Raw genomic sequence first — 11,866 nt, 5'->3', positions numbered from 1 at the left:
CACAGTGGTTAAAAAGCAAGGCTGCAAAGGAGCGGTGGGTGGTGCAAACCTACCAGCGGCTCCCAGAGGAAAATTGTAGCTGTCTGCTTAGGTAAAGATTTACAGCCTTGGAAATTCTATGGGGCAGTTCTACTCTGTCCTATGGGGTTGCCATGAGTCAGAATTGACTCGATGTCAGTAGGTTTAGTGGATTTGAAGAGAGGCTAAGTTTATGACTATCTCATGGGCCCTCATTCTAATTAGAGACTTTGAGAGTTAGAGCTAGATAGGATCTCAGGAGATAAGTCCTGAGATCTGCAGTTAGAGATGGAGCTGAGATCAAATCCAGGCCACCTAAGTAAGGCCACCACATCTTGCTTTGAGTGAAGTTGTAGTCCACAGAGTAAAAAAAAAAAACAATACTGTATTTCACTTTTTTGTAGAAAAGTTTGTTTTCCAAGAGTCCTTGCTCCATGAATAGTACTCAGTGAATAACTATTGTGTGCCATGTATTTATGTAAGTATGGTACTTAGCCAAAACTTGCATTGAAATGTATAAAATACTAGCAAAGTTAAACACTGTATCTTTTTTCACATGTACAATCGCAAATTCAAATAAACATGATTTTTAATTAAAATGTTAAATTGAATCCTAAGTAAGCATCTCATTCATTCAAAATCAAGAAAAACAAATTCAAATTTGGAATTAAATAGTGGAGTACTTCAAAGAACAGTTGCCAAGAACATGTACTTGTTGACTTATGAGCTCTTACTCTTTTTTACATTACAAAAAACAAAACAAAACAAAATCCATGATGTGAAGTTGATGCTCACTCATAGCGACCCTAAAGGACAGAGTAGAACTGCCTGATAGAGTTTCTAAGGAGTGCCTGGTAGATTTGAACTGCCAACCTCTTGGTTAGCAGCCATTGCTCATAACCACTACACCACCAGGGTTTCCTTATAGAATACAACTTTAACTGCCTTAGTTATCTAGTGTTGCTGTAACAGAAGTACCACAAGTGGATGGCTTTAATAAAGAGAAATTTATTTCCTCCCAGTAGAAGGCTAAAAGTCCAAATTCAGGGCGTCAGCTCTAGGGGAAGGTTTTTTCTTTGTGGGCTCTGGTGGAAGGTCCTTGTCCTCAATCTTCCCCAGAACTAGGAGCTTCTCCATGCAGGGACCCTGGGCCCAAAAGATGCACTCTGCTCCCGGGTTAATGTGTACCCATTTGTTGACAAGCAGTTCCCCCTCACTAAACTAAGCCTCAAAACCACGTACCATAGTATCAGCGAGTCCAATGGCCTCAAAGGCAAAGTCAGCACCAAAGCCTGTCATTTGCACCACCACCTCCTGAACCGGCTTCTTGAGCTTCTGAGGGTTGAAGTAATCAGTAATCCCTAAGGCTTTTGCCCGGGGAAATTTTTCCTCATTAATGTCAACACCAATGATCCTAGAAGCACCAGAAGCCTTGCATCCCATAACAATGGCTGAACCAATTCCCCAAGTCCATAGACCACGCAGGTAGAACCAGGGGTGACCTACAAATTCAGAAGATAGGCTTGTATTAGGTATCAAAACTAGGCCCATGCTTAACTAAGAAAATAAATATACAAGATTAAAAAAAAAAAAAGAACAACAATTGAGACTTCTGGGGCTATATACACCAAATGAACCATTTAGATTGATTTGATCTAGATTTGACATTTTTCCAGCTGAGTCACTATAACATACACTAAGGCACAAGTAGCTTCCTCACCTTGGCTGAATGAGCAGCAGCCTCACAACCTGTAGGGACCTCACAGCTTATGATACACACTTTATCCATAGGAGCAGCATCATCAATTTTTGCAGCTGCAAGCTCAGGAACAACAGTATATTCAGTGAATGCGCTTGTGTGGAAAGACTGATAAATCTTTTCTCCATTGCATGTAAATCTGCTCGTCCCATCCAGCGTTAATCCAGAAGACAGTAGAACACTATTCCCTGGTGACACAGGCACAAGAACCACACAGACACACGGAGTTACAAAGAAAAAAATGAGCACCGTTAGCTACACGGTCAGTGCTTGTACGATAAAAATAATTTAGTAAAAGCATGAGCGACAAATCTACTAACTCTTGCTTCTGACAGAAGTTGCCCACGGGGTGCAAGCGGGATCGCATTCTCTACACTTTGGAAAAGTGACTGTGAGGACTTTATCTCCTATGTAGAGAAAAGAAATAATATAATTATTAGGTTTAAAATATTATTGAAATAAAATACAGCAGTGTATTTACAAAAATCTCATTGAATTGTTTGATAACTTGTTATGTACAGTTTATGGGGGCTGGTTCAAAGTTGTCCATAGCTGTTTCTAAGAATAAACCATTTTGCTTGGTTTCACAATATCATTTTATTTTTTTGTGGAAAGTGGTGGAAAATTGGCGATATTTACTGCTGGGTAGTTAGCTATAGGTCTGCTTCCCACTACTCTGTTTTAGGAACAAAACAATAAAACCAGGAATAAATCATCGAGATAAAGTATCTAGTTTAATACTTTCATTTTCCATTTGCAGGATTTAGGTCCTACAGTGGTTGTCACCTGTCTAAAGTGGCCCATCCAGCTATATAATGGCAGAGTCACCCTGTCTCAATATGGCACAAGGGCACACAGCAAGCCCATGAGGTCTTTTCTTTAGTGGGCCTAAGTTCTAAGTTATGTTCACTTTAGAGAATAAAAGGAATCACTTTTCCCCTGCAGAGGAAGGCTGTTTCTAGAGCACTTACTACAGAGGATGGTCTTAGGTTTAAGAGCTCTGCAGGGGAGACTGATTACATGTGGATCCAGTCACTAGCCAGAACTTGGAGGACCTAGAATGACAGGCTGGGGTAGGAACTGGAAAGAAAGTTAATTACATAGACTCATGAAGACTTGGTCAGAAGTCTATCACATAGTCCCTATGTCGATTCTTACAAGTTTTGTAACTATTCTCCTTTAGCCTTTTACAGAGTTTAGATAGCATTAAAATTCTCTTAGAAGTTTAAACAATGCACATCTTCAATTCATTGTTTCTAAAAAAATTCCAAAGGTACTGTTCTCAGATTTAGGAAATATTCTGTTCTTTGTCCTTTTCCTTCAAATGATTTTCATCATTTTCCACAGAACTTTCACTGGCATTTTTATAGCTAAAAAGGAGTTAGAGTATATATTTCTTCTATTTGCCTTAAGTTCTTAGAGATGTACAGACCATGCATTTTTATTTTTGCTTGGTGTCACACACATGGTTGTTGTTGTTTTCTGCCACTAAGTCAGCCCCCAGCTCATGGTGACCCCATACACAATGGGATCGAACTTATATGCATGGTTGTTGTTGTTGTTAGGTTAGGTGCTGTCTAGTTGGTTCCGACTTATAGCGGCCCTATGCACAACAGAAGGAAACACTCTCCGGTCCTGTGCCATCCTCACAATTGTTGCTATGCTTGAACCCATTGTTGCAGCCATCATGTCAATCCATCTCATAGAGGGTTTTCCTCTTTTTTGATGACCCTGTACTTTACCAAGCGTGATCTCCTTCTCCAGGGACTGATCCAAAGTATGTGAGACGCAGTCTCACCATCCTTGCTTCTAAGGAGCATTCTGGTTGTACTCCTTCCAAGACAGATTTGTTCCTTCTTTTGGCAGTCCATGGTACATTCAATATTGTTTGCCAACACCACAATTCAAAGGCATCAATTCTTTGGTCTTCCTTATTCATTTCCCAGCTTTTTGCATATAAGGCAATTGAAAACACCATGGTTTGGGTCAGGCCCACCTTAGTCCTCAAAGTGACATCTTTGCTTTTCAACATTTTAAAGAGGTCTCCGGCAGCCAGTTAGTCTTTTGATTTCTTGACTGCTGCTTCCATGGGTGTTGATTGTGGTTCCAAGTAAAATGAAATCCTTGACAACCTCAGTCTTTTCTCCATTTATCATGATGTTGCTCATTGGTCCAGTTGTGAGGATTTTTGTTTTCTGTATGTTGAGGTGTAATCCATACTGAAGGCTGTGGTCTTTGATCTTCATTAGTAAGTGCTTCAAGCCCTCTTCACTTTCAGCAGGCGGGGTTGTGTCATCTGCCTAGTGCAGGTTGTTAATGAATCTTCCTCTAGTCCTAATGCCCCCTTCTTCTTCATATAGTCCAGCTCCTTGGATTATTTGTTCAGCAAACAGATTGAGTAGGTATGGTGAAAGGCTACAACCTTGATGCACACCTTTCCTGACTTTAAAAGATGCAGTATCCTGTTGTTCTGTTCGAACGACTGCCCCTTGATCTATGTACAAGTTCCTCACGAGCACAATTAAGTGTTCCAGAATTCCCATTTTCTGCAATGTTATCCATAATTTGTTCTGTCCACACAGTTGGATGCCTTAACACAGTCACTATAGTGCGTGGTAGGCACTCCACGATTTCTTGCTAAATGAAGACACAAATGATGGCTTTGTGAATGTACTCACAATGTATTCTCTTAAATCTCTTTGTGGACCTGGTTTCAAGTTCAGGGTTCACATATTACCCGAGTCTATGTAATTGTGCTTATTTACTTTGAACATTTTAGACATATATATTAAAAACAGGAAATCTTAAGATCATTTTTTGTATGGCTGAGGATAAGCATACAGCTGCTTTCTATTGATTCTTTCAACTGTCACAGTTATTCTATTAATGAAAATTCAAGCTTTAAATTCTAGTTGATTAGAACATTTACTCATTTGTCAAACATCTAGTACTTTCCAACTCTGGGACAGGCACTGGTGCTAAGCACTGTGGTGGAAACAAATACATATAAAAAGCAATACTTGCCCCTAAGGAGCTACTTAGAAGTGTATTGGTTCTATCTCAACTCTCATTTGGTTTTGGTTACATAGATCTAGCGTAGCCACTGCCCTACTGGCAGGCCAGAGATGACAACGGAAAACCTATGTGATTCTTGGAATCACTGGGTACATTTAATACAAGGGTAATGTTACTAATTAGAAGAAACCAGAGACAAGCCAATTTATTTCTCCTGTAAAACATGTTAATGTGTCTTATGTTCCTCCCCTGCCCAGAGGGATTTCTTTGAGAGGCCGCTGTAAGAAAGTTTTTGCTGTCCGGTCTCCTATCTGGTTTCATGGAGCTCGCTCCTTCACCAATACTCTCCACAATCCCAGCTCCTTCATGGCCTGGGATTAAAGGAAAGCTCACTGAGAGTTCTCCTTTCAGTGCATGGTTATCAGTACCACAGATCCCTGAAGAAGTCGTCTGTATAGGAATTAAGTGACCAAAGATCCGTTGGTTTGGGGCTTTTCCTTTTCTTTATTCTGTGATTATTTAAAATTTTTTATGTGAATTATCTTACTTGATCACTATAATGGTTTCACAGGAACACAGGGAAGGTCTTATCATATCTATTAGAGAGAAGGAAAGGGAGCCTCACAGATTAGAATGAATTGTCCAACGTCAGATGGCTTATGAGTTTCAGAGTTGGTAATAAAGTTAGGTATTTTGAAATCTGGTCTTTACATTCTATGTCACTAAGCAGTCCTGAAGTGTAGGGGAGTACCATTTAATGGAGAAATTTTGACCAAATATTAATAGCACCTCCACTGAGAAAGAGAATTTCAGGCTTCATATTGTAGAGTGCTTTCTACAATGCTTTGGGAAAGTCAGTTTCACGTTTTTAAACTAGTGCATTGAAAACTTACTTCAATAACAATGTAAAGTGAGTTTAAATTTAATAAGCTAACTGTTGCAAAATTTAACTGAAATTGAGAATTAAAAAAAAATTCTAATATAATGGTATAAGTTTTCTAGTCTGTGGATGGGCCCAACCCAATTAAATTGGATCATAAAAATGAAACATTTCATGCCCATGTACTACTGATCTGCCTCAAATACAACCAGAAAAACATATGCCCAAATGCTGCTAAGAAATTTTTCATTATCTTTTGTGGGAGAGGCAGCATTTTATAGCTGAAACACTGGAAACAGCTATGGTATAACTGTAGCAAATGGCTGAAAAGAGCTGCCAGGAGAAATACACTGTGTTTGGAAACCCTGGTTGTGTAGTGGTTAAGTGCTACAGTTGCTAACCCAAGAGTCGGCAGTTCAAATCTGCCAGGTGCTCCTTGGAAACTCTACGGGGCAGTTCTACTCTGTCCTTTAGGGTTGCTATGAGTTGGAATCGACTCAACAACACTGGGTTTGGTTTCTTTTTTTTTTTTTGGTTTTAGTGTTAAAATCGCTTCGAGATGCTGTCAAAATCTAGAGGTGTTATGTTAGGTATTCAGCAAGCTAGAAATCTCACTATCAGCTTTGTTCTTCACACCAAATATGTATATTCGATTATCTGTGGAAAGCTGTCTATATAGTACAAGCTGGGAGTGGGGAACTCTGTGGTTAGGAGCAGATCCAGTCCTGGGTTTTATTCAGGGTTCAGGGTAACATTGCTCAGGTCCTTGATGCTGCAACCTCCACCTTGGTGGGCTATTTGGGATTTGTTATTCAGGGTTTAGCCTTTGTCGTTAAGGAGCATATCACTGTAAGAGCAGAGAACAGTAGGTTATCAACTAATAAACACTTCAGTGGAAGATGACCCAGCCCACGATAAGCCCTTGCTAAATGCTGTCTGGATGAATGATAAATAGGTGAATATAGCTTCTCTATAGCAGTCAGTAAGGAGCCTGGCTCACGCAAGTGGTTTGCAATCAGCTGCTAACCTAATGGTTGGCGGTTTGAACCTACCCGGTGTCTCTGTGGAAGCAAGGCCTGGTGAACTGCTCCCATTAAGATTACAACCAAGAAAAGCCTATGAAGCAGTTCTGCTTCGTAACACATGAGGTTGCCATGAGGCAGGGACCAACCTGATGGCAGCTAACAACAGCACAAGCAGTCATTTAAAACCAATTATTGAACTCTTTGTCTTGTGTAAATTCTTATCACTTTTCATTTTGTTCTTCTTTTTCTCTCATCTGTGAAATATAACCCTTAGCATAGCACTGGACATGGAGGTGAGAGTTTATTTAGTGTTAGTTCCCATAGTCTCTTGTTTCCGACTTTGACTCCCTGTTTATCTTTTTCTGCCTGCCTTATTCCCTCCATCTTTTATCTTCCTAGCACCTTCCCAATCCCTTTCATTTCTTTTTCTAACCATCCTCCTGTGCCCTTCTCCTACTTATATTCGTCTTGATACAGAGTAGAGTTGTATAGCTTTTAGTATGTGTTGCTTTCATTGAATCAAATTTTGAGTTTCCTGTTCTTAGTTTAAAGTTTAATAAAATTTTAAGTATTAATACTCTTAATCTAGGGTATTTAATGATTTCATAAAATTTGAAAGGCATTGATTGAGAGGTTGATTTGAAAGCAGCAAGTGGTCTTTGATAGGCCAGAGTTTTCCCACCCCTGGTCTAAACTCTGTTCAATAATTGTTAACTGTCTTTCAAATCACTTGGGAGACCATCATGGAGTTATTGCTGATCATTCCTGGAAAATTTACTGCATGGTACATGTTTTCCAATGAGTTTTCTGAGGTTGCGATAATGTATGAACACAAAGCAGTAGAGTCGGATAATTTGTCTATTAGTCACTGAATATGCATTTGTTGAATATCAAGTTTGCACCACAGATATGAGGAAATGCACTCCTTTCCTCCTTCCCCTCAGAAATTAAAACAACTTAACTCTCAAAAAAACCCTTTTGGGTCACATTCTGAAGTTTACAGGCTTGTGATATTATATAATTTTAATAAGAATCTTGATAATAAAAAATAATTATATTGGGTGAGTGAGATACCAATATTTTAACATAATTAAGAATATCTCAAGCATTCATTAACTCTACACTTATTTCATCTTAGTTTATATATTTTTCTTTTGTTAAAAGAAGTAGACAGTCCAAAAATGTATATGAAACTGATGTATGTACTAGGAAACAGGATTTCCTTTTATTTGCCTTCAAAGGTAAAGGCTAAAAGACGCAGGTTTACCTTAATATGAACTTCCCCAGCCTTTGGTGGATCAGCTTGCACTTCCTCAACTGAAAGGGGAGACTTTAGTGCCCAGGCAAGAGCTGCTCGGCATGTAATCGTCTGTGTACACAGGGAAAAGAAAATGAAGTCATATGGCAGTAACTTATTTTTAAAAACTAATATTTAAAAAAAATTAAATTTTTGTTCTGTTTATGCAATGATGCTTACTTGTTATAACTTGGAAAAATTCAAAATGATAAAGAACAGGACAAAGATCATCTGAAAATCTAGCCACAATGCTGCTGAGATTTCAGCATACTTCCTTCTAGCCTTTTAAGATATTTTTATATAGTTGAGATCATATCTTTTAAATAATTTTATATATTTTCGAATTTTTTGCTAACAGCAGCCACCATTTATTGAACATTTGCCCTTCTCATGTTTGTAATCATTTTCTCATGACTACAAAATGCGTAGTAATCATAATCTTAAACTGCTATTTATATTGCATCACTTAAATGTGCCCTACCTTGTTGAATCAGTAGCTGCTGCTAGACACGTAATTATTCCCATGGTTTTGACTATTATACAATATACTGCGATAAGTGCCTTTGATGATAATTTTTACCTGCTTGACTTCCTTGAGTAAAACTACTCGGGAAAGGGAAGAGATGTTATTAGTGCTAAATTTATTACCATATACCTTTGTAAAAGGATGAATCACTTGGCAGTCTCCCTAGAAGTGCATATGATTGTCTTTATCTTCATTTATTCCACCCTTATCAGCATTTAAAAAAAAAAAAAAAAGTCGTTACAAACAAATACCTGACAGGCAGAAAAAGATAGCTGCGTCTTTAGTATTTCTTTGAATGCTAGTAGTGTGGAATATTTTCTATGTTTATGTTAATCATTTGTATTTTTCTCTTTTGTGGCGTGCTTGGTCATATAGTGTATGTAAGTGTCTATTGATATTTTGATCTTTTTCATGCTAATTCATTTGACCTGTTGTCTGCCAAGATTGTTATATGTGCTTCTTCCCTGGTTGATCTTTGACTTTTAATTCCTTATAAAATGATATACATATGTGTAAATTAAATATAAAAAGGATTTATGATCTTCTTTGATAAAAATATATCTTTTTCTTTTTTATTTATTCCATTTTCAAACTTTGAAAATTCTCCCCATACAGAGAGCAAATAAATACTTCCGATCATCTCTCCTATATGTTTATGGTGTGATTTTTAAACATTTTACTCTTAAATCCAACTGAAAATTATTTTGTTGTGTGATGTGAAGTGAGATTTAAACTAATTGTCCTAGCTGGAATTCTTGATTAATTTTTCCTTCCTGTTCTGCTTAATATTAACCCCTCTACTATATAACAAACTTTTTGATTTACAAGATTTTTTTGGAGGCTTTTCAATTCTTACATTTATCTTTCTATCTATTCTTACATCAGCACTTCAATGATTTGAATACTTTAACTTTACGATGTATTTTACTGCCTGGTAGTACTAGTAGCCCTCGTCATTTTCTGTGTTCCATTTACAGATATGCTGACAGATCTACTTAGCTGAGTAAATCTGCCATGTCTTCAGGCTGTTTAGACTCCAGGAGAAGAGCTAACACATGTCTTGTAATACAAATGAAAAGGGATGATGCCACAAGAGAAGTTCAAATGAAACAGTATAAAATAAAATAAAATAAACAGTATAAAAAAACTAATTCTTTCTGGGGAATAAAATAATTAGATAAAATAATTCTACTTTCACCAATTAAGTACAAATAAAAAAAATACACTTTATGAAAAAAAATTTCCCAATAACAGAAGCAATACATACATACTACTTATAATAGCCACCTAAGAATTTACTAATATATCATACTTTATTTACCTAGTTTCCTAATATTTCCTAGTATTGGACATATATTATTTTCAGTGTTATAGGTTTTAAAAATAATGTAAATATGAAGGTACCATGTTTACAAAAGCATGCATAATCATTTCCTGGGAATAAATTTTTGGGTCAAATGATAGACAATTTTTTAAGGGTTTGATATAATATTATCAAGATATCAACCAATACATTTCCTGCAGTTTATTCTCCCAGCAGCTGAGTTTCCACAGTTGGGAAAACATTGGATTTTATCGTTAAAAGTTTTTGTTAATCTGATCAGGGAAAAGGTGTCTTAATTTTGTTTTAATGCAAACGTTTTTTCATAACTATTGAAGAGGAAAAGGAGTTCAGGTGGTTCAGTGGTGAAGCGTTCACCTGCTAACCCACTGGTCATGGTTGGGACCCACTAGCCTGTCTGAGGGAGAAAAACATTTTGACCTGCTTCCTTAAAGATTACACTCTTGGAACCCATTGGGGCAGTTTTACCCTGTCCTGTTGGAGCCTTGGTGGCACAGGGGTCAAGAGCTCGCCTGCCACCCATAAAGGTCAGCAGTTCGACTCCTTGGAAACCGTCTGAGGCAGTTCTACTATGTCGTATACAGTCGCCATGCCACTCGATGGCAAAGGTCTTTTTTTTTTTTTTCATAGAGACTCCAGGACAAAGGTTTGTTTGGTTTGGTTTAAGGAAGAGGCTATAGATCTATTTAAAAAGTAGAGCACTTACTTTGCCAGAACTGTCCATGATGAATCTTCTGGTTTCCTTTGAGTCTTACAGGTATAAAAGAAAAAGCTTCACGTCTTTGACTGTTCCTTGGCAAACTAGACCGAGTACTTATACTGCCTACATACCAAAAGTCATTAAAAATCATTGCACAACCACACGTAAATATAGGGAAAATAAGAATGATGAATTGATCGGCAAATATTAGATAATGAATGACAGAAAGAAATGTTAAAGAATAAGAAAGGATGTTTAAGGAAGGAGTTGAGAATAAGGACACTGAGTGGGGAGACAGGCAGCTTGAAGGAGAATGCGGGAAAAGGCAATGAAATGATAATAGAGAAATGAATAAAGTGTTAGAGAATAACTGCTTCCCCTGGTTTCTGCACCCACGCACCTCTTCTTGAAACCTACAGGTTGTTCCTGTTCAGTAAAACTTGTGATGATGTGATGCCGAATAGAACACTGAATGTGACCTGAAATGAAGGAATGTTCTGGTTATCAATTGTCTTTTTCAGCAGGGTAAGTTTGTGCTTGTCTCTCTAATAGTATCTTGTGACAAGCTGGAACAAGAGTCGTTTTTTCTACCGTGTTACCTAAATTCAGAGCTTTAGTGGGTATGTGATATGAATTCTAGGAGCCGATGGTGATTATTGACTAACTAATTACTTTAATACAGAATATAGCTTCTAAGTCAAGGAGGGTGGAATCCTTGTTGCTTCCTACCCTACTCTACTCAGTGAGTTTTACATTTGAGGGATGTCAGTGAACCATTTTACTTCTGGGACCCAATTATTATGTTAATTAGGACTTTTTAAAAAAATATATGCTTATTTAATAGACAAAAAGTATATAAACTAAAAATATAATAATGTATTATTAGTATTGTGATATATAAATTCATATGAATAATAACACAAAAATGAGGAAGAGGGAATAGAATTATATTCAAAGACATAGTGGCGTTTATATCTCACTTAGATTAAATTAATGTAAACCTGAAGTACATTCTATATTAAGATGTACATGGTAAGCCATAGAGCTGCCAACAAAAAAGAAAAAAAGACTATAACTTAAAAAAATATTAAAGAAGTTAAAATGTTACACTAGAAAATTACAATTAATACAAAATGAGATAAAGAGGAAGAGAGGATGACAAAAGACATAAGAAATATGAAAAAACTAAAATGACAGACATAAAAGCAAAATATAATAACATTAAATATGAATGAATTAAACAATCCAGTCAAAGGGCAACAATTGTCAAATGGGTCATAACAGAAAGATCCAAATATATGCTT

General features: G+C 37.0%; 1 protein-coding gene across 1 annotated transcript; it reads right to left on the bottom strand.

Annotated features, from left to right (window-relative positions):
• Positions 1-1,239: 1,239 nt before the first annotated feature.
• On the bottom strand, positions 1,240-10,586 carry LOC126077542 (alcohol dehydrogenase 1-like). Its single transcript, XM_049887067.1, is given in 8 exon segments — positions 1,240-1,484; positions 1,487-1,520; positions 1,739-1,958; positions 2,098-2,134; positions 2,137-2,186; positions 5,106-5,242; positions 7,965-8,066; positions 10,569-10,586. Coding segments are annotated over 8 exon segments (843 nt in total).
• Positions 10,587-11,866: the final 1,280 nt, after the last annotated feature.

Source organism: Elephas maximus, chromosome 5 (genome assembly GCF_024166365.1).
Source record: "Elephas maximus indicus isolate mEleMax1 chromosome 5, mEleMax1 primary haplotype, whole genome shotgun sequence".
Lineage (NCBI taxonomy): Eukaryota > Metazoa > Chordata > Mammalia > Proboscidea > Elephantidae > Elephas > Elephas maximus.
This window is presented reverse-complemented; position numbering and strand designations above follow the sequence as displayed.